The sequence below is a fragment of the Phaenicophaeus curvirostris genome, chromosome 2 (assembly GCF_032191515.1).
Source record: "Phaenicophaeus curvirostris isolate KB17595 chromosome 2, BPBGC_Pcur_1.0, whole genome shotgun sequence".
In the NCBI taxonomy this organism is placed as follows: domain Eukaryota; kingdom Metazoa; phylum Chordata; class Aves; order Cuculiformes; family Cuculidae; genus Phaenicophaeus; species Phaenicophaeus curvirostris.
In genome coordinates this window covers 63,064,453-63,090,707 of record NC_091393.1, presented here as the reverse complement: position 1 = coordinate 63,090,707, position 26,255 = coordinate 63,064,453, and the positions used below count along the sequence as shown (strand labels likewise).

At 37.9% G+C, this 26,255-nt stretch overlaps 1 protein-coding gene across 4 annotated transcripts in view; it reads right to left on the bottom strand.

Moving 5' to 3' along the window:
• Positions 1-3,744: 3,744 nt before the first annotated feature.
• SMOC2 (SPARC related modular calcium binding 2) overlaps positions 3,745-26,255 on the bottom strand; it is a 267,516-nt gene continuing 245,005 nt past the window's right edge. For 2 of the 4 annotated variants that reach the window (XM_069852261.1, XM_069852259.1), the window contains 4 exons: positions 11,203-11,305; positions 10,023-10,297; positions 8,110-8,150; positions 3,745-5,382 (listed from right to left, as the gene is read on the bottom strand). In XM_069852261.1, the coding sequence (XP_069708362.1) occupies positions 5,359-5,382; positions 8,110-8,150; positions 10,023-10,297; positions 11,203-11,305 (443 nt within the window). In that variant the 3' untranslated portion in view covers positions 3,745-5,358. The remainder of the gene's footprint in view (positions 5,383-8,109; positions 8,151-10,022; positions 10,298-11,202; positions 11,306-26,255) is intronic. The other 2 variants (XM_069852258.1, XM_069852260.1) reach the window with 1 other exon arrangement.

Here is a 26,255-nt window from a genome sequence, read left to right as displayed (position 1 = left end):
GTTATGCTGTGCCCAGGAAGACAAAATTTGGGTTCTCCCTTTCACCTGTGTCACTTCTGTTCTTTTTCTCTACATGAGTCCCTCAGATTTTTCCTCCTCATGGAAGTTTTATGGACAATTCTGTTTCTTTCTGGTTTTAACATTCTATCCTTGCTTTGATTCCATGTCTTTGCTAAGAAGCATTCTGCATTTTATGAGAAACAAGAGATCCTATGCATTGAATTGATGTCAAGTGTAATGAGAGTCTCTAGGGAAAGGATGTCTGAAATGACTGTATTTTATGGGAAAGATTGTTTACATATGCAGAAGGGACTCTCATTTAATTATCTTCCCTAGCAATAGGTTTTGTATTCCAGCAGTGACATTAGTTACAGGACACAGTGTGTGACCAAATATGGAAGGTGAAGGTAGGCCAGTCAAAATACTGTATATAGTCCTATTGATAATCTAGATTAAAACCAGACAGACATCTCTCACTGTAACCCCCTCACTGGATGTTCCAGAGAAATGTATTGTTCTGAATGCTTTCCACATGAGCTTTTCTTAAAAGAAAAAAAAAAAAAGAAATGCAATATTTATGCTTTTTAAATTAAGGGCATATTTTCACTTATAAAACTTGAACCAAAACAATTAAATGGGACAGAGTAGAGTTTGTAACAGTAATTTACTATAATCATTCTGTTTCAGACATCAATAAAGTTAGTTGTCTGTTATTTCATGTCAAAGTAATTACTCCTAAATGACATCAATTTGCCATCCTAAAGAAACAAAAGTAATAAATATTTTACTTTTTGCACTAACACTATTTCATACTTGTTTCTGTAACCTAGTTATATAATATGCTAATGTAAATATTTCAAAGAGACAACTAAACTATCTTGCCAGGGAAGATTTCTTAACCTCCATTAATTCATCTTTTATTAGGACTGTAAAAGGAAAATATTAATTAAATCTATCAAATCTTGGATACACTTAAAAGTCCTTAATGATGCAATTCATATTTTTGTTTCTCCTTCCAGGTTTCTAGGAATGCCTGCTTTTGCCCTAGACTTATGGTGCTTATGGAGAGCAAAAGCCTGGTCCAAATGAGAAAAGTACAGTGTGTTCCTTGATTTATATGCAGTGGGTTTAAGTCTTTTCTGCTACACTCATATGAACTAATTTTTTTTGCTCTCTTATATGACATTACATTAGCAAGAAAAATTGTAATTCTGAGCAATCATCTAGGTCCCAATTCTGCAAAATGAGAATCCAGAAGCTAAGTATTCTGTTAGACTGGGACAAGTCCGAGAATGAAGTGATTTTGGTAAAACTGAAACTATGAAGTTGACCTACTTATAGGGCTGGGAAAAAGATGAGAAAGTTATTCAAAGCATTCACAAAACATGGAAAATTTCTCACTGTGTGGCCTCTTGACTAACAGTCATTACAACAGTTTGGACAAATCATTGAACATATTTACATTTTTAAAACTTAGAATCATAGAATCAATTGGTTGGAAAAGACCAAGAGATTATCAAGTGCAACCATACCTGCCCAATACTAAACCATATCCCTGAGGACTTCATGTACCTGTCTTTTAAATATCTCCAGGGATGGGGACTCAACCACATCCCTGGGGAGCCTCTGCAAGTGCCCAATAATCCTTTTGGTGAAGAAATTTTTCCTGATGTTTAATCTGAACCTCCCCTGGTGTAATTTGAGTCCACTTCCTCTCGTCCTATCGTCTTCACCTGGGAGAAGAGACCACCACCCACCTCGCTACAACCTCCTTTCAGGTAGTTGTAGACAGTGATAAGGTCTCCCCTCAGCCTCCTTTTCTCTAGGCTAAACAACTCCAGTTCCCTCAGACACTCCTCATAAGATTTGTTCTCCAGTCCCCTCACCAACTTCATTGCCCTCTGGATGCACTTCAGCACCTCAATGTCTCTCCTTTAGCGATGGATCTAAAACTGAACACAGTATTCAAGGTGCAGCCTCATCAATGCTGAGTACAGGGGCAAAATGACTTCCCTGGTCCTGCTGGTCCTGCTGTTTCTGATACAGGCCAAAATGCCATTGACCCTCTTGGCCAACTGGGCACACTGCTGGTTAATGTTGAGCCACCTGTCAACCAACATCCTCTGGTCCTTCTCTGCCAGGCAGCTTTTCAGCCACTCTTCTCCAAGCCTGTGGTAATGAATGCAGTTGTTGCATCCTGGGTGCAGGACTCAACATTTGGTCTTGTTAAACCTCATATCACTGCTCCCAGCCCATCAATCCAGCCTGTTCAGATCCATCTGTAGAGCCTCTCTGCCCTCAAGCAGATTGACACTTCCTCCCAGCTTAGTGACATCTGCAAACTTACTAGGGTACACTCAATCACTAGTTGATAAAGATATTGAACAGAACTAGACACAGCACTGAGCCCTGGAGAACACCACTTGTGTCTGGCCTCCAACTCTCTGGACCCAACCCAGCTAGTTTTTAACCCAGCAGAAGGTATGCCTGTCCAGGCCAAAGGCAGCCAGTTTCTCAAGCAGAATACAGTGAGAAATTATGTCAGAGGAAACTCAGCAGTCTTCAGCTTACAACTTTTATAAAAGCTCTAAATAATTCAGCAATAGCTGGAACTAGAACAAATATTGGACAATAAGAAGCAGAATACAAGTTGTGCTTTTAATAAGAACAGAATTAAGATTGAAACTAAATTGTTGCACATAGAAAAGGATAAAAAATAAAACTAATTAATTACTGTAGAAGTAAATAAACTTGGGTAATGCACTGTGAGCCTTAGGGTCTATCTACACAATCTCCTTTTTGCTGTCAAGGCCATGCCTATTTACAACTAGAAGGGCCAAGATATGTCTGAGTTTAACGAAACTGTGGATATATGGGAGACACAGGAACCTAAATTGAATTTAGTGGGCTTTCAAGTGTGTTTCAGTTAGGGACCTGGACACTAAAAGGAACGATGAGAACTCGATAGTGCTTACAGCCAAGTGGTGTAATGGCTAGAAATTGAAATGTACCATAAATGTGATGACTTGAAAATATGTATAAAGATTAAATATATCATGTTTCAGTCATTGTAGACTCATTAAATAACTCTATGTTGTAGAATTCTTTGAATAACTAAGAGAATTCCTATAGCATTTATTTGTGATTTCATAGACATTTAAGGCTACACATTAGATAATCAAGTGGCTAGTCCAAATTTGCCCAACCACACACCCTCCCAGTTTATATGGGTTCCCACTGCAAACCACGGACATGGTAAAATATTTGATTGCCTACATCTGTATTGTCTACAAAGGCCACAGAGCTTGAATTAGATGCATCTTATAAAATGCTGCTATTAACCATACAGTGGCCACCTCAATATTACTCCAGGTTTGCTTCTTTTTCCTCATTGTTTCCAGACAGGTTGAAATTTGCCCAGCAGCTCACACTAAGGAGAAAAAGTGCAAGCCCTGTTTATGCCACATTGCACTTTGCCGAGGCAAGAGACTAAGCTGAAGATTTATGGAGACAGAAGCAACAAAGGATCTGGCCTCAAAACCACTATTTTGAGAAATCAACGGTATGAATAACGTATGAATGACCTTAGGGAAGAAGTCAATAAAGGGGTAAGGGAAGAAGGGAAGATGGACACAATGTGAGGTCATGAGGTTTCTTGTAAACTCAAAGCAGTGAAGCCACCACTGTACGTACCTGCTTCCAAACATAGCTAACCATGTTGGAGAAGAAAAACCACCAGCATAGTTTGATAACATACTGATCTTTAATCTATAAAGAAGATTAAATTCAAAGTTTAACACTGTAAAAGAATAACAAATACTTTTAAAAACAAAACCACAAGATAACACACAGTTGCTTCTTGGTTCCTCCTGCTGCCAAAGCCTAGAGTACACAATTTCTGGGGTACAATTCCACTACATACAGTGTTTCCATCACTTCAATATATGTTGAATTGAAACAATACCTTTTTATTTGTAAAAAAGCTCTCCACACACAAGCTCAAGGCAGAGTGCTATTATGATTAGCTAGTCATATGTCGGATCCCACACATTATTGAAGTGAACCAGAATGAAATCACTGCTTGTTGCAACATTCCTGCTTTTTCATGTCAACTCTTACATGCCAGCAGTCCATCTACCAATGCATCAATCAACCTAGCTGCTCGTTACTCACAGTTATTCAAGAGCTGAACTTTTTTACTTGGGTCCCCTGCTATAAATTCACAACTGCAAGTTTTTAGTCCCTTCAGGCACACATATAAAAAAGCACTGGGGGAGGAAAATGACAGCGAAGGTATGAAAAGTTGTACCAGCTTCTTTCAGACAGCAAGGAAAAAGCCCAGGGCAGGGATGATATGAGTAGCCTTTCCTGATGGCAACTGTTCATGATTTGCTTAGCTTCACCTCTAGTGGGCCCTAAGGCAAATGAAAGACTTGATGAGGACAGCCAGGTGTAGGGGAAGAAAAGGGTGAACAACCTGCTTAGTCTTCCCCATCTCTTTACAGTTATATTTACAATTCTGACCCATATATACTCTGCTCCTGCTTTGCACTGACCACAGAAACACATTTTTAAGCCCAGGCTGAACCAAACTGGAGTGACATTATAATCCATCTCAATCCTTCTTGATTTGATGTATTAATAACCCGAGTTAAAACAAACAGGGGGAAAAATCCAACTGACACTTGCAATGGAAGGCACCTCAAAAATGGATAAAAGGATACATTTTTCTAGAATTATCCTAACTGCAGAATAACCATTTTGAATCCATTAGTGGTTGCATTCTCATTGCATGATCATTGGAAAGCATAATAAGAATGATAAAATCAAAATGAAGTAAAATATTTCCAAAAATGAAAATTCTTCAGTTAAAAACTGCAATGACAAGTCAAGAGCAATTTACACACTTCCTTCAGGCCTGCAAACCTGAAACTTCCAACATTGCCTGGTCAAAACTGAGAATACAGTAGACTTTTCAGCGTAACTCTACTTAAATGACAGTATTGGTTAAGAAAAACAAGGCATACTATTGAAACCAAAATACATGGAATCAGGTTTCTATGCTACTGTTTGCCAAAAGGCTATTTTTTAAAAAATGGTTTAAATGCGAACTTTTACATCTCCAACACGTTTTACATATTTCAGACAACAAAAGAACACACATACATTGTATGTGATAATTTTTCAAAACTAGCCATTACATTTTCACAGATTTAAAAAAGTCTGCTTAAATATTTCATTTCTACAAAGTGAATTTACATTTTTAAGTACAAAGTGCAAATACTACAGTTGTTTTTATTGCCTTTTGGTGAAGAAATCTTCCACATTTTAGAGATCTGCCTTGGATCAGTAAGCTGTTCACCCTTGCTTCTTAGAAGCTTGCTAAAAGAAAGAAAGTTGGGAAAAAATGCATTATTAATGATGTTTTAAATTAATCAAGTGTAAATATTTATCTCTACTTTTAGCAACGTCTACATGCCACTATTAGAGTAAGAGCTCTGCACAAATATGTACAGGGAATAAAAAAATTCCTGCCCTGTAGTCCTTCATGGCATTTATGAAGAAGGGTATAAGCAACATCTTTATTATGTCTTACCTAGTCCTCTTTAAATCTATACCTGTCAAACACACAGTTCAGTAACTGCCTGGGCAAGTCCCTGGTGCAATATAGCTTTCTATGGTATATGATGCAAAAGAAATGGGCTGCTGGCCAAAGTCTTACAAACAATCTATAGTTTCCTTGTAACCTCTTTGCTAGCCTACAAAAGATCTTCTGGGTCTAACTGACTGTGTGTGTGCATGGATATGTACGTTTATTGGACAGGGTGGAGCTGAGCAAGGGAAACATACCTGGCCAATACCCCAGTTCTTTTAAATCCATCATATATTTAACCTCTTTTAGAGCAACCACAGCTGAGACTCAGCTAGCATATTAGTATATTTATTTATATCTTCATTCTTTCAGTAATCGTGTATGTGCACGTACACAAACAGATATGCATATATGTAAAAAATATATATTCAGGAATATTGAGGCCAAAACACACATAAACATAAATATATAACAAAACCAACACAATAAACAAGTAAAAGATGAGGTCTTGAGTGCTCATCTCCTGAGTAGTGCAAATCTGATCAATCCTTCTTAGATGGGTGGTTTCCTTTGAGCAGCTCCCACCCAACTCAGTTGCTTTTCAATAACTTCCTTTCAAATGAAAACTTCTGTGATGAAAGCCACCTTCTGCATTTGTAGCCTCATATTGTTTGAGTATCAAGCTGTCAACAGATGGTTTGCTGAGCCAGTTTTAATTCAAGGCTATATCATTTGTCAGCAGCAGCTTTTAAAGCAACTGGTGCTGAGTCAGCAAAATTATTGGACAAAATTAAAACCCATAGATGCTCTAAGACACTTTTATTACAGATTCTGCAAGTCAGGATCAAATTAGAAGAAAGTAGTGAGGGCTTGTCATGCTTCAAGTGTAATGCACGTGTGCCAGTAATTGCTATGATATAATTAAAAGAACCCCTTTGAATGTTTTTGAGTTCCGACATGATAATTGTTTTCAGGCTGCCTTGTTTAAAGCATTAGTGATTTGTGTGGGGAACTTGAAAAGACCACAGATATTTGTTTAAACAAACAGAAACTTATCACATCCCTCTAGCTGTGAGAATATTTCATATTTCATCAAAGGTATGTAGGAGGTCTCTGCTAGAACCCACAACCGATGCTGAGCTTGCCTTAGGAAGTGTGAACCTAACATCAAACAAATCAGAGATGAAGCAAGTAGGAAATTTACTAACAACAATGAGAGGAAGATTTTTCTTGGCTCGTGGGGAAGTTCACCCTGGGTTCAGTTTTTAACAAATTAATATAGCTTTCTGATAGATGGGAAGACACTAACCACAACTATGGTTTTGGGATATTTTTAGCAAAATTTCTACTTTCTCAGCTTCAGGGCTACCCTGTTCTTATAGTACGTTTACATTAGTATTTTTTAAAACAATTCATCATTTACTTTTGTGGGAATTAATAATTTAATTCCTCTAATACAAAAGTGAGGCCAGAATGATAGGAAGATTATTTACTAGACCATTCATATAACTGGCAAACTCACAAGTCCTTCTTCAGACACATGAAAAAGTTTTGGGAAGTTGTGACCATGTTTTCTAGAAAAGTGAATCTTCATGATTAATAATTCTGAAAAGAGACACACACAAATGTGTCCCTTTCCTTGATTTAAAAATTCTGCTGTGTGTCCTTTGTAGGTCTGAATGCCTTGAGCAGCTAAAACGCCATGAATGACATGCACTGGTGTTATTCAGAAAAATAAAATCAAGCTTTTGCAGAAAATTGATGCTAAAACAAATCATGGATTATGTTTTCAGGGCACTTGACATTTCATTTGTTACAATCATTCTGCAGACTTAACCAATTTTAGGTTTAACATACATCAGCAGACTGATGCAAATCCTAGTTCTCCAGCATCATTTTGTTCAGCCAGCAAAGGCATTTGAAAGTGACAGCTCTTTTCTCTACACTAAGATTTTAAAAGGTGTTTAAAACCACCATACAATAATTCAGTGGGGTTTGTGAAATGTATAGATTTTCATAGGGTATGGGAAATGCATGGTTTTTTCACAAAGAGTATTTTGAATCAAAGTTTTTGTCTATAATATGACTCACAGTATAGCTAATAGAATTCAGTTAAAGCAAAAGGTAAATGAAGATGAAAAGAATGCAACACGTTTAAAAGTGTATGGCAATACTGACATTCAGGAAAGCAGAACACTCATATGAGGGCTCAATTACACTCATCTAATTATCACTAACCTATCACTAACATCACATTTCATTAGGAACATCAACATGCAGGTATAATCCACTTTGCATTTATGCACATTTAATCTGCACCTGTAGTTGACTAATAGAGTTTTCTTTAGACAGAACTTAAGATAAAATTTGTCAATCAGAATTTCCTCTGCATTTTCCTGGTAAGTCTACAGAATGTCAGATGAATGTAGTTTGAAGCGGCAATGATAACTGCTAAAACCCCAAGAAGTTCAGCAAGGCAAGACAGGCATGGAGATCCTGCTCTCCTCAGTACTCACCTGCCTGTTGGATGAAGTGCTCTCAGTGTTGGTTTTAGGGGCTGGTAAAGGAAGGGGTGGAAAAAAGTTATGAATATAGTTTGCAAGTTATATGTAGCGTCCAGAAAAAGCTATCATTCTAGTATTATTTCAAGCAGGGTAGCTGCACAGCTTCCAGTAGATAAGGTAAAATGTTTCAGATCTTTCATTGAAAAATCTACTTTTTTCTTTCCTCAGTACAGGTGTTATTCTATCATGTATGAAAGCTGAATGACAGCATTGCTTGCCAGTTAGTATGTGACATTTGCTTAGGACAGTGTTGAGCATTTCAAACTTCTTAAAACTTTAACAGTAAATATAGTCTCTTACCCTTGGTGGGAAAGAAGCATGGACAAGCAGACTGGAAAACATTCACTTGCTAAAAGACATTGCACACAAACAGCTCTACCAGCCAAGGACATTGTTCACATTTAAACCATAAAACAACAAGACTATCGCTATTTCTAAAGTTCCTTAGTGGCAAAGTCCAAAACAGCACTCTAAATGAGGAAAAAAAAACCCAACTACATGAGTCTACCGGACCATTCAACTTCACAAGCAAATCTGGGAGACTATGGAGGAACTCACTCTCTTGGTTTTCCGTGGTAATTCGTTAGAAAATCAAGCTGCATTGGGACAAAGGGGAACAAAACTGGACCTTGCAAAATACTGCAGAAATTGCCATTCCCCTGAGAAAGCATGTTTTGCAGCTCTTACATTGCTTCAAACGATTCTCACAAGACACCCAGGGCTCACATAGAATAATACAGGGCAGCCTCCTTATCTTAGCTTTCACACTTCAGGTGACAAGTCTCACCTATTTCTAGAAATATAACTAGCTTTAGTGGAGTGGTAACTGATTTCTTTTGTGCAAGGTAAAGTATTATCAGAAAGGAAATTTTAACTAGCAAGCTGGAGAAACAAACCAGAATGCTGATATTCCAACAAAAGCAATTCTTATTGTTTTGTCTTTAAAAATATGTATTTTTAGGAAAACAACCAAATGATTTGGTTTATCATTTTCTTCCAACTGGATACCATTAGTTTTTCAATACAAAAGTTTTGAGAGATCTGTTTCTGTGAGATACAATTTACTTTATTAGCGCAATGTAGAGCTATTCCTTCTTTCTGCAGTACTCCCTTTCTAGGCTTGAATAAAACCAATTTTGTGGATAACATTTTATTTCTGACAGCATTTCCCACTTGACTTGCTTTTCATTTCCTACAACACATTTGTTTTACTGCGCTGGCTTCATTTTAAGCTCCCAGGCAAACAAAAAAATTTGCCAGTATCCATGTTCTACAGCTTATTACAGTATAGAGACTTACTGTTCCTGTGTACAATTTTTTTTTGTAAATTCTTCTTTTGACCATTACACACTTTAGTTAGTTGTTCCCCCTTCTACCAGTTTGGCAGTAAGGTTAAGGTGGCTGTGTACCAGCAGTTGTTCCACCTGTTTGGCAGATGAACACATTCCTCAGTGTATCCCTAAACCACATTTGAGAAATGAGAAGTCATTATTAGAAAGCTCAACAATGTGCTTCCTTCCGAGCAGGAATCCAAAAAGCACAGGTGTGATACTTCCACTCATTCAGGACATAGTACTGTAATAACATTAAACTGGCTTTTCGATGACTGTTAATGTTATCATATCCTCTTAGGTTTCCTACCATAATATATCTAATGATCAGAATCAACAGGAGGTTTTGAATTGTGTGGGAGCAAACTGATAGTTTTTCTGCACAGAAGCAGCCTTCCTGCCATCTGCCCTAAGCAACAGCTGCATTAGCTACAGACAGGCGTATTTTTTTATTTTGTATACTTCTGGCATATACAAATATCACACTTTTCCAGCTTTGTAGAATCTAGTGAACAAGGTAGAAAAGGTTCTTACTATGGCGTTTCTTTGTTTCTGCTTTACCTTCTTCTTTCGTTACTCCCAAGCAGCCCATTAATTCTTGAACCGATAAGGACTTATCGTTGTTCACATCACAGTATTCCACAAACTTCTTCACACATTTTTTGGGTTTTGATTTCTTTCTTAGGAATCTCTTAAATGGCTTGATTTCTTTTTTGCCAATGTCACCACTGGAATTTTTATCTAGCTGTTTGAAATACCAATGGACGACTCTCTCTTCCAGAGTATGATTTGGATCAGGCTCTGAAACCCTGAAACAGGAAACAAGAGTTTAGTCTTAGTTCTGATGCACAGAGGTCAGTTTATACCTTTATTTCAGAATAGTTTAATCACTGTCAGATGCTCCTTTTTTTACATAAGCCTCCCTTGGCCACTACTTTCTTGCATTGAATCCCTCGTTTTTTCCACTTTGGCCAACTGTATTCTAAATATTACACTATGGAGTGGAATCTGCTCTTAGTTAACTCTCTGAAACTCTTTTAAGGTCAGCACCATACTCAGAAAACAGTGCCTTCCCCTTTGATAAGCTGAAACAGAGAAAAGTGAAGAGAGAAATTAAAAAGACAATTTATTAGATGGCAGGTACATTAAAATGTGAAATATACTCAACTGAAGTAGGCCAGCAGTCAGCATCAGCAAATACCTAGACTCAAATTACAGCCTATGATGGATGCTCTTAGAGATAGAACACCTAAATTATTGAATTACAAGTGAAGTTTAACATTAAATGCCATTCAGAAGGTAAGCACCTAACCTGCAGATACCCAAAGTTTGACAGCACTTACATGTTTTTAATTCTTCTGTGACTGTGATTGTTGGTAGTACTGGTTTGTTTTACAATCAGCTAGCCAGAGTATGAATCAGAAAGGTAGCAAACATACACCAAGTAAAGCCTAAGAGAACAAAGACTGAGACACAGTTGCACCAGCAGCTACAGATAAACTCTAAGCCCTGCTCCTGCTGGGAATTCAGCTGTCAAGTGCATTTCCATTCAGTGGGCAGAGTCTTCAGCGGCAATTTTGAACTAAACTCTCCCAGGTAGGTTTTGGGAAATTTACCCTTTGTGAAGATAGAAGAATTACTTCCTAAAGTGCTCAACAATTCATTCATCACTGTCAGAATCTTTTTAAAGACACAAAAAAGATCTGAAACCCACCGGCTAGAAGACAATGATGGATCAGAGACAGCGTGCACCATATCTGTGGATAATGCATCCAAAACACTAGTCAGGAACTCATTCTTCTTCGCTCCAGGACAACCTAGAAAACCAGATCTTTTTTCATTTTTTTGTTTTCTCTTTTTATAATATTTACATTTTAACAATAGCCCAAACTTAAATATAGATGTGATTCCTTGTACAGAAATTCCCATAAATTGTGAACAATTTCATAATATAATTCAAAGATAAGCATCTAAATTCAGGCACATACCTGTAATATAGAACAGGAATAGAAAAACATCCTTTTGAATTCAAGCAGTGGGAATTTGGTTTGCATACCTTGGGTCCTTTTCTTTTAATTTTGGCCATTATTTTTCCTTCTTGAAGACATTTTTCCATGAGTGTCACATTTTGAAAATAACAGCTTTGAAACAACAGAAGTTTGCTCACGACACAGAATATTTGAAACATGGACTAGAAGCCCATAGCACAAAACTTTTTCAGATTTCCAGTTTTGCTCCTCTGAACAACCACTGGCTTTCTCCATACATTCTTTCCATGCACTGGTTTTCCACTCCATAAAATGACAGTCAACTCCTTTCCTCTTTCCTTTTCTCTTGGACAAGGGTTAATTCCCACTATACAGCACTTATCCCTACTGGATGCTGTTAGTTGATATTTTGGCTCATACTGCTGGATCATATGTGATGCTAGATCACACTCATAATTACATTCCTTATCCCACAATGTTCTTCTCTGAAAGAAACTGACAGTACATTCCAGACATATAATATACCAGATAAATAACTACTGAAAGATCCACTCTTAGAGCAGTGCAGCTGGAGCAGATATATTCATATGACAAGAGCAGAAAAGTTTACGCATGGAGGTTTGCTTATACAATACACCTGCTCCCTCTCCTCTTCTCTAGAGACCTGAACTAAACACCAAGTCTTCCCCTAGCCCTGTAACAGCTGCGTTAAACTGTAGGATGATCCACGAGCAGTGACATAGAGAAGATGAGCTTGAAGCTGGAGCCTACGGCAGGACTTTCACAGACAATTCTGTGCTGGAAGCCCAAAGTTCTGTTCTAAAGTGAAAAAGGGGAATGCTCTGAAGTACTGTGGAAAACGAATATTAGTTAATCAGTAGGGATTCATTATTTCACTACACTTCTCAGTGACCTCTGGAGCAGGCAGTAGGATTATCTGAGACTGAAACGTCTCATCTTGCCCAGCAAATTGTTTTTTAATGCATCCCATGTTGATCAAAGGAAGTGAACCTGTGTTACACTAGCCTTTAACTGTGTTGCAGTAAGAATAGGCCAGCTATTCTGTATAGTAGCAGCACCCACTACATATTATTGCCTAACACATTTATGCAGTTATGAGTTCTTTTTCTTATGTTTGCCTTCAGCACCAGAGACATTTTATTCCAGTAACTATAAAAGGCATGTAACAGGAATTCACTGCAAGTTTCAATGCACTAAAATTACACATCTGAAACCAGATGTCACTTCCTTGATATGTTCTTCTTCCCTTAGCCTTTAACAAGTAACAGGGAAAGACAGAAGACTATACCAACAAGTTCCTAGAAGCATTCAGTACATAATTCAGAAGTATATTCTCTATGGCAAACAGCTTGCTGGTAAGTAAGGCTCAGACATTGTGACAAGGAAAATCAATTGTGCACTGTGATTTAAATGAAGACATATAACTTTGCAAGTCACAAAAGCACATTTCCCCAGAGATGAGCAGGCAAAGCTCAAGCAGTTCCCCTGCAGAAGGAACATCCAGCTGTGTTAGCATGGCAATCTGCTTGAATTGAGATGCTGAGGGGCATGGTTTAGTGATTGATGGGAATGGTTGGACTCAATGATCCAGTGGGTCCCTTCCAACCTAGTGATTCTATGATTCTGTGAATCAAGCAAACAAGTCTCTGAGCAACCTACTGAGTTCAGCCATACATCTTTCTAGCAAAGATATTTGGGTTGTGGACCAGAGCTAATTCTCTTCAAAGGACAGGCAAAGAGAGGTCTATCTGAGGCCCTCCATCTAGATCTATCTTGAATGATAGAAGCTTTACCTATTTTGTGCTGGGTCTATGTTACTGTCATCAGACAGAAGCCTGAATCCTGCTCCAACATGATTTGTGAATTGATACAGCACTTATGGAAAATGCAGATAATAATACCTCAGTGTATAACAATGCACTGCAATATGGAGACAAAACAATTTGACTTTTTTTCTTTATCTGTCCTTTTTTTGGATATATAATAATGTTAATTTCCAATTCAGGACCTTAACCTCAATTTTTCATGTTAGTTATGAGTGCATTCCTGAAACATCTGGAAGAAACAAAAGTGTAGGCTTTAGGTAGTTTCCACTGGTGTCCAGAGAGCTGCTGAGTGTATATACGCTACAGATGTAGAGATCAAAATCTTAGCTTGCTCTTTATGAGATACATAAATATCTGATACATTTATGAGATACATAAAGGTAAAGTATCAACTTCTAAATTCACAAGAAATCACAGGGAAAAAACTCTATAGTTTAAAGCCTCTCTCTGACAATGTCCTCTAAAATTATAACAGATTTCTAAATGTGTACTGCATAAAGTTGCAATAGACAGCTGACAGCAACAGAAAACCTTTCATAGAATAGAAATCTCCCTGTTAAAACAAACACAATCAGTTGCTGTGAAACATTCTGAATTCTAACTGTACTAAATGTAAAATGACACACTGCAAAGTCCTCACCAGCCAAATACAGACCAAACATTCAGTTTCTCCCAATTATAATTTTTGCTGATGTGTGGGCAATCATACAGCAATTTACCTCACAGTGAAATCTCTGTTCTTTGCAGGTGTTATTAACTCAGAACAATTCTCTGGAGGCTTCACGCTGAGCTTTAATTTTCAACACACTTGTGGATAAAATGGCAAGACTGGGGGAGCTTTAGTTTGATTGTAATGAATAAATCACTCTCAGTGGACTAAAAACAGAAAGGGAAAGACTAGTCTCTTATGGGAGCCTTATGCTTCTCACTATGCTTTATGTGCTTCAGTTTCTTCTGCAGCTGCTTGTCCTGTGTCGATTTGACAGCATACATAAATTATAATTTGTTGTGAAAGAGCTGAAGTTGAAACCACATGGAGTTAACTTACAGGTTCAGAGATATAACACAGGGTTGAGTGTTTGCTTTAAGGATAGTTCTACCCAGAGTAAACCTCAGACCAATAAATACATACCACAAATGATGTGAATATACAAACACCTCATTTTAGCTATAATATAAAGGTAATCGAAGAATCGCCACTATGCATTCTAGATGTCATATATATGCGTGTCTCTCAACAAATATATCTACCATTAGCACTGAGGATGGATTTTTGGAGTTAAACCTGTGGGACAGTTGTATATAAACCTTCTAAAATACGAACCCCAGTGTCTTTGAGCTCCCTGCTTGGTTGATAATTTTCTACTACTGTCAATCTTGGCAGACTAACTTTTACAGCATATTTGAAGTCATGGCTAAAAAAGTATTTTTTTCATTTCTGTAAAAATGTGAATACAATAGGTAAGATTAATCACTATAAAAGGGAGTATACATAAATATTCCTGCAAGTGAGGAAACAGTCTCCAGTCAGTCACTCAAGTAATTCAAGGCATGGTAACTTCCAATTAGCAAACCTGAAGCTTCTTTTTTATTCTCTACTTGGTAATGTGAATATCAGGCTTAGCATTTCAGTCAAATACCACGATCACTGAAATACCTCTGAAGATATAAATACGTCTTGATCTGCCCCAAACCAGAACCATTCATGTTTCTTTTGCAGCTTTCACTTCTCTGAAATACAGTGGTATACGAAAAAGGAATTCAATGTTTGTCACTGCTACTGGTTCTTCTGGATTAGCAGACAATAGAAGGACAATATTTTTTCTGGGACTTTTATTCTATACACAGAAATGAACAGTTCATGGTTTTATTTCTGTTGGTCAATATAAATCACAATTTTGTGTTTGTCTAGACATATTGAGGGCCCTCATCCATTTTTTGAGGACTTCCTGTGCTTTTTTAAACCCCATTCCAGAAAAAAGACCTTCAAATTGTGAATCTGGAAACTGAAATTTCTTACTACTGGAGACTAAAAATCATAGCCTTGAAAAACTTTCTTCTCCTCTCCTCTCCTCTCCTCTCCTCTCCTCTCCTCTCCTCTCCTCTCCTCTCCTCTCCTCTCCTCTCCTCTCCTCTCCTCTCCTCTCCTCTCCTCTCCTCTCCTCTCCTCTCCTCTCCTCTCCTCTCCTCTCCTCTCCTCTCCTCTCCTCTCCTCTCCTCTCCTCTCCTCTCCTCTCCTCTCCTCTCCTCTCCTCTCCTCTCCTCTCCTCTCCTCTCCTCTCCTCTCCTCTCCTCTCCTCTCCTCTCCTCTCCTCTCCTCTCCTCTCCTCTCCGAATTAAGTTAAACTCATAGCCAAATTCTATTTTATCTGTACTTATTAAATTCCAGAAATAATATAGTAGAATACCACAGATGTAAGATGGGGGTGAGCTACAGATCCACAGCTTTGTAGCCCTAGATCCCTGTGTCTTACAAAGAAGTATTATTTCAGAAGGGCAGGAAGCAGGTTTCAGTTCTCCACATGTATGTAACTTTATTTTTGTTTTTACTTTAAAATGATCTTTCTGTTCCACTTTCAAAGGAAGGTGGGAGGGGTGGGAGGAGGGAACAAAGAGCTGACAACAGATGGTCTTTTGAGGCTCTACAATCCCAAGCATTCATATCATACCAATGTGCATTGAGTGGGATTTGTTGAGCCCACTGAAATGAGGTGTCTCTCCCATAACAGTTATTTAAGCTCAGTATAAAGGAACCCATTCAGATGGCATTCATCCCAACTACCTTGGGCTTTTTCTTAGTATAGGATAGGATCTCCCTTATAAAGTCTCTCTTACTCCTCATTAACTACAAGGACCTCAGACAGCTAACTTACACTCCCAGGTACTGTAAAACTACTTCCGATTAATTCTGTATGTCACTGTTTTCTAAGTTCATTTAGGCTTAAAATGCTGCGTTATTCTTTGGGTAAATCTAGTGGAAAGAAGAGATGATGCTTGTAGCAGAAACACATATGATCCTGTAGACAGTTTTCACAGACAACTGAATGACAAAGCTAGACTAGGGGGTTTGTGGATAGGAAAAGCTGTTCATTATATTTATTTCCGTTCTTGTAATATTATTGTTAAGCAAGAAAAGAAGAATCAGAACATCACAGCATAACACAGAAAATGTAAGCTGACTAACTCCTGATTAGCACTTTTTACTTTGTTTTTTCCTCCATGAGAACTTGAAAGCGTTTTGAAGAGTAAAATTTTTTGTTCCTAATGGTTCAGAGATGTCACTGTGAGAACAGGCAGTGACGAACCAGCTAGGACACTGTAATGCTTTCAGATGCACCCAAACTCAAAGCAGAACCTGAGAAGGTCTGTGGACCTTATTTGCTTTTTTTTAAACATTCTCTTTCAGACTCTTATGCTTCTAAACTGGGAACAGGAAAAAGGTCTGAAAAAAATATATGATAAGGGGGTCTTGCTCCTTTGCATGCCTAACTGGACACAAGGCACCTTATGTTTTTATTAAGTAGTTACTGCCTACATGGTTTCTATGCCAATTTCGGAGGTCAAAGACACTTCAGTAGGTTGAGGGGAATCTGAAATTCTGACCTGCACCAATGTAAACTCCTAATCTTTAGAGGCCTCTTGTCTTACCTTTAATGTGACCTGCAATATAGCTATCTGAGTCCAGCTCCAGTGTAAGAAACACAATGTATTTGTTTTAAGTGTTGGCACAGTAACACAAGTCAATCAGCCTACTAATTAGGACACAGAGAGAAGTGTTTCAGAACAAGAAAGGGGCCTCCAAAAGTGCAGAAGAGTAAAGCCACTGGATCCAATTTTTAAAAGTTTATACTTTTGCTTTACATACCAAATTTCATGATGGTCTCTCCCTGAGATGTACAGCTGGTACTTTGGACTGTAGTAACACTTTCAACAAAAGTGTATTAAATGGAAATATTTTGGAATCTAGTTTTGTAATATATGGCGGCCATCTGAATCTCCACATTATCACCCTGAGAGTCTTAACAATTAATAAACAATGTTACATAGGGAGTCAAAATGCAGTCCTTTTTAGTAGATATTTATTACTTCCAATTCACTCAAATTTTCATCATGTTGTTATGTTTCCCCTCAAGAGATGGGTATGAAATAACCATATTTAATTACCTCCATTTAAATTTCCATTAAAAAGGAAAAGCTATTACAAAATATGTATGTTGTTGCAATTATAGAAGTGGCCTCAGAAATAAGGTGCATAATTCTGGTCTCCTGCAGGAAAAAATGAACTATGGGGACTTGCTTAGCAAGGATGCTTTTTACATTACTTAACTAATCCAAGCAGTCTGCTCCTTGGAAATGTGTATGAAAAGCAGTGTTTTATATAAACTGATGTTGATTTTAACATTTCTGGATATCTCCTATTGAGACTTTTACCATTGGAGGCATCAGTTAAATGTCCCAAGAGCATCCACTCTCAGCTAAAGCCAAAAAAAAGCTCTCTATTCAGTAACTAAGAATGAACAGTTATTCAAGTAAAAAGATGAAGGAAATTCACAGCTGAGTTAGAAACCATTTGCCCAGCAGCACACAAAGCTATTTTCAAAGAGTCCCCGCTCACAGAGTGGTACTAGGTTTTCAGAGAGACGAGCAGAACTTTCATGCCAGTCTGTGGTTCTCTACACTGTTGTAACACAGGATGGATGGAGATGTAAGGCCAACTCTTTCAAGATACTTTTTAGTTCTTCAAAGAGCAGTACCTACACGATGCATTTTTTCAAATGCATCTTTACAACACTTTTATGTAGATGGTACAGAGCATCCCAAACTGTGGTGTACTAATGAGGAGTCTCACAGATGCAGTGACTTTGTGCGTCTCTGTCATGGAAATGAAAGCAGTGGAAGAAACAACAATTATAAAGTTAATTCACTGCTACAAAGCATATTGTTGGGTGGTATAGAATGGACTAGAAAAGGAGATAGGGAAGGGAGGAGAAAAAGGAGGCAGAAGATCTAGATATATTGCAAGCAGCCAGATTAAGTATCAGAATATTGACCAATGCTTTGTTTTGTTTATAGAGATAACCACAAGTACTGAATTTGAATTAGGAGACAATTTTTATGGATGTTATCTGATTACTTTTTCTTCCTCTCTCCTACAACTGGTAATTGAAAGATTTAGAAATTGGATTTCCAGCACAGAGGGGAGCTCGGTATAAGGGAAGGCAGACATGGCTATTTCTTAGAACATCAGGATATACTGAATTTTAACTCGGAAAGAGTTTTTACAGCAGTGATTAAAAAGTTTGTAAAATGGAAATTCTAGAAGTAACTGAAGTGAAACAAGAGTCAGCAAGAACTACTAAAGCATTACTTGAACACTATGGAATGAGCCAGTCCTTGGAAACCTGGCATCATGAAAACCTATTGCTCTCTTTAGGTAGTATTTAATTTGGTACTGGCGGTTGTGATACCTTCCTGGACACTTTCCATTAAACATGATAGATATCCTCTGCAAATACCATTTCAAATCTCACTGGCTCATCTTTTGCTGAATAATAAAAAAAAAAAAAGCTGTAAAATGACTAAATACAGAAGCATAAATACAGCTTTACAGTTTCTCAGTATGAAACTTCTAAAAGGTATGATATGCAAGACTGAAATGCCCTTAGTACCTGCTGAAAGAAGTGGGCATACTATGACAAACTTAAGGCTCAGGCCTTAATAACTAGATGCTATTAATTTAATTTAAAAATGAGGGTCGACTCCTAATTCTCCATTACCCAACTCACTGTTCCTGGTTTGACAGAGATCTCCATAGCTATGGCAGGTTTCCAAACCAATTTTCTTTCCTAATGGATGTCTATTTGCAATAGATCCTCCTAGCCAAATGTAATACCATATACCTCATTAAACCACAATAATGTTCAAGTTATGATGAGCTTGACTTCATCCCACAAGAAGCAGAGCAGAGTTAATCATGCCATCCTATATTTTCAATTTGCGTTAAGCACTGAGGAAATGAACACATACTGCACAATAACAGAAGCAAAATGCAGTAAATTAAAGACGAAGGTGAATGTAATTATGGTTCTATAGTGTCTGCCGTGAAAGATGTAATGTAGCTGATTCATGTAAAATAATTTAAAGTGCGTAGTTTGATTACAAAGTGTCATTTTACAGCAGGGAGATCTAACTACGTGATGGCATTCCATTATGGATCATGAGGACAGTTTCTTCACTAAACTGAAACTGTATGCTAGTTTAATTGTATGCAGTGTGGTCTGTTTCCCTCAAAGAATGGCCTAAGCTAGAAGGAACCCACAAGGATCATCGAGTTCATCTCTTGTCCCTGCATAGGACAACGTCAACATTCACACCATGCCTGAGGGTGTTGTCCAAATGCTTCATGATACTGTCAGGCTTGGCACTGTGACTGCTTTCCTGGGGAGCTGTTCCAGTGCTCCACCATCCCCTGGGGGAAGAACTTTTTCGTAATCATAAAATCATAGAATGGCCTGAGTTGGAAGGGACCCTCAAGGGGTTGGAAGGGACCCACACGGGTCCATCTCCTGTTCCTGCGTAGGACAACCCCAACAATCACACCATGTGCTGCATATCCTGCATTTTGTCAGGAACCCAGGAATACTCTGCAACCATGCGAAGGCCTGGATTGCCTTAAGTTTGTGCAGATGCCCACCCTGCCATCTACAGTAGAGGTTGTGGAGTGTAATGCTAACCAAATTGCCCAGAATCAGTCACCTAGTATGAACAGGTAGTATCTGCTAGGGCTGAGGAGAGATTTTATTGAAAATTTTAAAACATCCCTAGCTTACCAACCATGGGACTTGAGAGGAAACAAAGAGATAAAGAAATACCCTATCATACCCCTTCAGCAGTCAGGCTTGGTCTGCAGAAAAACATAACCCATTTTATACACAGGCTGACATGACATGGACTGCTAGAAGACTGAGTGTGTGTACCCAATTACAGGAGTGTGTGTGTCCTACTTCTGGAGCAGGCCATGAAATCTCGTTTGCTGATAACAGCAACAAGCAACACACAAAGGGAATTCTCATGCATTTTGTTGTTGTGTAAATGGAGAAAGATGAAAAGAAGACATTGCATAATACATTTGTGCCCTAGGCATTGCAGGTGATTGGGAAAAATACAATCTGAATGTACAACAGCACCATCAAACATGCTTATAGCCAGGAAAACTGAATCCTTCTTGTGCATTTATAATTGCCTGATTTCCAGCCATGCATGTGGCAACAGTAAGTACTTGCCTGTTGCTGAATGAAACTGAAATAATGACTCTGATTGTATTCCATACACCTCACATTTCCATGCTAACTCCCCTGTGAATACTTCTTTGGTAAAAATATGCATACTCTGATGTTGATTTAGTAAACAGCAGTCATTTTCCATCTCAAATGAATGAACATAAAACACTCGCTCAAGACTAGAGGTCCATGCTCCATACTTGGAGCAACTTTGCAACACTGTAAATTTCAACAAACGCAGACTTCAAGTCCATGAACTTTCTATCACTATAGTAAACCAGGCCTTCTGCAGATGGCTATAAAAGGGTTCACATGGTAGACTGTCAAAAATCAGTAGGTGATCTACTACTGATCAGAATCGAAAGGCAGAAGAGAAGGTAATGAGAAAAAAGATCCTTAAACCTTTTGAAATACCTGAGATTAGATTAAGAAGTCCAATATATGTGTGTGGATTACAAGGACACAATACCAGTTAAAACTCATTCATTTCTGTCAACCGATATAAGCACATTCACAGAGGTGTTTGCACCAGGGTTCACTTATGTAGGCCATCACAAAGACCAGAGCTTAAGCCAGAACAATTTCTTTGTGGGAAGCAGAAGGACAAGAATATATAGTAAGGGTACTGAAAGGAGAAGACAAGTGTGGCAATTAGAGAGAACCACATGGAAAGTCAAGGGAGAGAAGAAAGGCGTTGAACCCAGTGGGGAAAAAAGCTGCTTGAAGTTTCAAGTGAGCTCATATGGCATCCTGTGCTCTGACACAGACACCTCCAACAGTATCAACACTGACAGAATATTAATCTTCCTCCCTCATTCTCCTCCAAACAAAACTGTAGTTCACTGAGATAGCTCTGGCATTCACATGAGTAGGCTTCTGGTGGTTTTGTTTCTCTGCTTCTGACAAAGCCATGTGGATAACATGGCTGAAACTCTTTGCATCTTAAGTTGCATTTGCACATACAGAGGCTTTTCATGTCTTCCTACTGCTTAAGGTGCTGTTTGTGACCATGAAGTAGATCTCCCTAGGCCAGGCCAGGAAACAACAATTCCATCATGTGGAAAGTGTCAGGATTGGGTAATTTAGATTTTACTCTAGTGCAGAATGAGCTTCCCTGCCTTTTTTTTTAAAGAATGAAACGCCTCATCCAATCTTGGTCAAATAGCTTGGTGATGAGGGCATGCAGCCAAGATGGGGGAGACAGAGGTTCAGCTCCCTGATCCTAAACAGACAGAGCAGGGGGTTGAAACCTGGCTTGCTGCTATCCCAGCAGAATACCCTAATCTCTGACACTAGAGAGTCAGGTTCAATTCCCTGCTCTGTCTGGCTTGGATCAGGCAGTTGAACCTAGGTCCTTTCCTCTTCATCTATGTGCTTTAATCATGAAGTATTGTGTGTCCACAGAAGGGTTCCTTTTGCTGTGAGCAAACTGTTCTAAACAGAGAGTGTCAGAAACTACTTCTATTGCTACACTAAAATATTTTCTTCAGAAAAATGACAATAGTGTCAGACTGGACAGTAAGTTCTTTAAGTTAGGGCTTAATCATGCATAGTGTAGAGAAATACAACCAGCATCTTCCAAAACGCCTGGCAAGTAGGTCAATAAACAGAGTGCTTTCACTAGATTAAATTAGTTCATGAGTTTAAAGAAAAGCATGGGCTTCAGTACTTAGCTTGATCAAGGCCACTGCACTTTGCAGACTGAAGAGCTGAATTCTCAGTAGAGTTATTTGACTTCCATATTTTGGACTCAGGGCTTTCTGCCTTACCAAACAACACAGTTGTGAAACTGATGCTTAAGCCGCACTTTATCATTCTGCCATACTATAAGCCGCTGTTTAAATTGTTTTTCAGCAGTGCACATACAAAAGAGAAACCTGTCGTTTGATATAGGAACTCATTAAGTCTCTTGGATTTTATTTTCTAACTTTAAATCCATTCTATTTAGAATTGAATATTTAACTAACTTGTCTATTATTCAAGAGAAATGTTTCACTCAAGAGACATAAAAAGGGCAGACAATACAACTTCCACTGGGATAAAGTTGAATTCAGAGTACAGTGGAAAAAACCAGGGGAGCTTGAGGAAATCAAACATTCCCACATAACGGGAAAGAGCAAGAAAAATAGGAAAGATCTTTCATAGAAACAACAAAAAGCATATGGTAGTTCAGTTGTTCTGTCTCAATTTGATAGTTATATTTCCATTCGCAATACAGAGTACAAGCTTCATTTTAGTCGCCTTTTTTCTTTTCATGAAAATGTTTTCATTAAATTTAAAATTTAAATGGAAAGGCAGCTCAGGGCTCTCATGTAGTACCTTCAAAAATATCACCAAACTTTACGCTTAATTATATTACTTATTAAAACACCTAGAACTGTCTGTAATACTAAATGCATCTTGGGTTGCTCTGATTCCTGTGGTCTGCTCAATATGATCTATGAATTTCATGGATGTATAAAGATGAAAACAGCTATAAATACAATAGGAGAGGATGGCAGTTCCAAATTCAAGTTTTTCAGTGACCTCTGATTCTTCTGTTTTCTGTTTTTTCTGGATAAAAAGGATCACTTTTCACCTCTTAAGTATTTGAAAAAGATTCCATTAATGCCACTGATGTCTTTTGAAATGGTTACCAGAAAACACTGCAAAATAATATAACTGCCTAGCTATCAAAGTATATTTTAAGACTAAATTATTCTTCTTTATGACAGGCACTTATCTGTAGTCTCTACGGAAAATATAATGAGTATAGAATGTCCTCACTTTATCTGTCCTGTGTTATAGTGTTCTGCTTTATCTGTAAACAGAGATAAAACACAAAGAAGGCAACTGGGGATGGGTGGATAGAGGGGTTGGGGAACTAATTCTTTGCAGTTGAAGAAAATTCAGATTTGGTTTGCTTACAAGCAAATTAACCCTATTAATTCCTACTTGTCTCCAAATTACAAATGTTACCAAGGGAAACTGCTGAAGCTAAACAACTGAGAGAGAAAACAAATCTGTGAAGGGAAACTTGAATTAAGCCTATGCACAGGGTATGAATCCTTACCACATTACAAAATACATTATTAATAAGTACTTAAAATAAATACTCCTCATTATGATGACTAAAACCAGGCCTACTTATGAGTACTATCTGAGATATAGAGCATACAAGGTACCCTTCTCTTTCTGCACAGTTGAACATGATTCTGAAATTCATTGTAGAAGGAGGGAAAACTTCAGCATCAAGACATCCACTGTACCCGCAAAATGAAATGACTTTATCCACCATATCTTTCTGAATTAAAATATGGCATTACATATACAGTTAGAGTGTGATCCAAAGTGTCTAATGTGGGGGATTTTCACCCTTCGTCTGGAAGACCAGGTCTGATTTGGAATGAGAACTCAAGGTTTAATAGACTCATACAGGTAATAGCTTTATGATAAGAAATGGATGCATCTCCTCTCACATAAACCAGAGTTTTCTGACCTGCTTCTCAGGGCAACTTTCTTTGGGTGAATTGTAAAGAATCAGAGCAGTATGTATCTGTTCACATTCCTCCTTCCTGACACCAATCTTCCACACAAAGTGACTATCAAGTGAAGCCTACCCACAAGATACCCCACAGCCAGATATGAATGACAGCTAGCAACAACAAAGCATTCAACCAAACATTTAGCTAGATTTCCAAGCTTAAATCTCAAGCAGCTGAGGACTTTGACAAAACAAGGCTCCAGTGTAAAATAAACTATACAGTTTTTACTCTCCCAGAAAAGTCCTGCTTTCCCAAATAGCCCTAGTTTCACGAAGTGACCTGCTTATGTCAGGGAAATTAATGAACTTCAAAAGTAAAAACAACTCATGATGAACAGTGAGCCCTGTTTTTATAAACATTGGAAATGTCAGCACCGCAGCAGTATGCCTTATTTTTTACCAAGCCATACATAGAGATGTAAATTGAAGCCTGATCCCTGTACCCTACATTTCCAGCCACTGCTTTGCACATTAGTCTCTTTCCTCAATTCCTCTTAGAGCAACTGTTTATACAGGAATCAAAATACCTATCTTAAGAAAACTGTTCTTATAGGACCTTCAAATGGTGACTTTTTGTAACGCCTCTTAGATTAAAATTTTCCTGTTGAGCAACACATCTAGCTAGCAAAATGCTACATATAAATCCTGCACAGCTCATAGAGGAAATGAAATGGGCTTGTAAACATATGAGATGTGGTGTGACAGCTCTATATGCCCTGACAATCAAGAAGCAATAACAAGGGAAAAAGGATCATAGCATACAAAAGATGGAATCAGCATCATGTCAAAGAAAGTGTACAGTCAAAACAGAGAATGTGTTTTCAAACAGCTCATAACAGACTGGCATTGAAGTATACGCAAAAATATAACCTTAGCTCAGCTTTCAATAGGAAAACATTGGAGTTCCATGGAAAAAAAAAGAGTGAAACTTAAAGTAATTCAGAAAAATAAAGTATTTTTTTTAATAATAAGAGAGAATAGCTTCCTTTGATTTGGTAGGAACCAGACTAAGTTGAGCCAGACAAACATACTTCCTTTCTGACATCAGGATTGTATATCTAATATTAATTATTTTTATCCATGACTTCAGTTCAAATTGATATGGTAATGTCAACGATATCTACAGCATGAACTCTATATAGGTGCTGTTTATGTAGTTTAGATAATCCCAGCCACTGCAGCTCAGCTGGTGCTCTAATTACACTGACATATGCTTTGCACAAGCAGATAGGAAAACTTGGATTGCAGTAAAAGATTAAGGAGGAAAAGAGATATCTATCAAAAGTTCTTAATTAAATAAGTGTTCTAGCTTGTCAGGGGGAAAAAAATCTTAGTTTACGCAGAAAGCAGTCCTTTGAAACATACAGCATAAGATGCATCAATCAATTTATTTCAGAAGCAATCTTCCTGCTTTCCTAAGAGAAAAGATATTGAGACACAGCTGTAAAGGCTGGAAAATTAGATTTTTTCTCATGCTTAAGTGGACTCAAATTTGCTAATAGATCTGCATGAGAAACCTGAATGATGAATACACAGAGCAGATGTTATACAAAAGTTTGAAAAGTATGGCCATTTCTATGGCTATACATGGTACCCTAACGCTCAGTAGCTTTAAGATGAATGGAAATCATTGATAAAGGGACAGTGTGGATGTGCTCAAGCCATCACATCGTATGTGCAGTGAACATGACATTGCTTGAGGCTGTTGAGTTCACCGACACAGCATAGAGTAATTCTTCTCCCCCAGGGCAACGTGTCACACCACAGACTCTAGGTAAACAATGCAGGTGCATATGTGTTCACCCCGTTTCTGGTACTGGAATAGATCAAAATCCCTGCCAGGTGTCACTGGCAGGAAAAGATGCAACAAGCTCATTCATCAAATCTCAGCTCTCCACTTTATCTGAGCTCTTTGTAGAGATCACTAGGTATACTGTCCTGCTTACCAGTGTCATATGTACCACTTTAAACGCTAACAGAAGTGATAACAGTGAGATTATTTTCAATTCAAAACAATGAATTAGAAGCAGAATTTCTATGAGTTTTATAAATTAAACAAAATAAAAATCTTCTTTAGATCAAGTAACTACCAAGCATACCAATAAACTAATATTTACTAAGTTTATTAC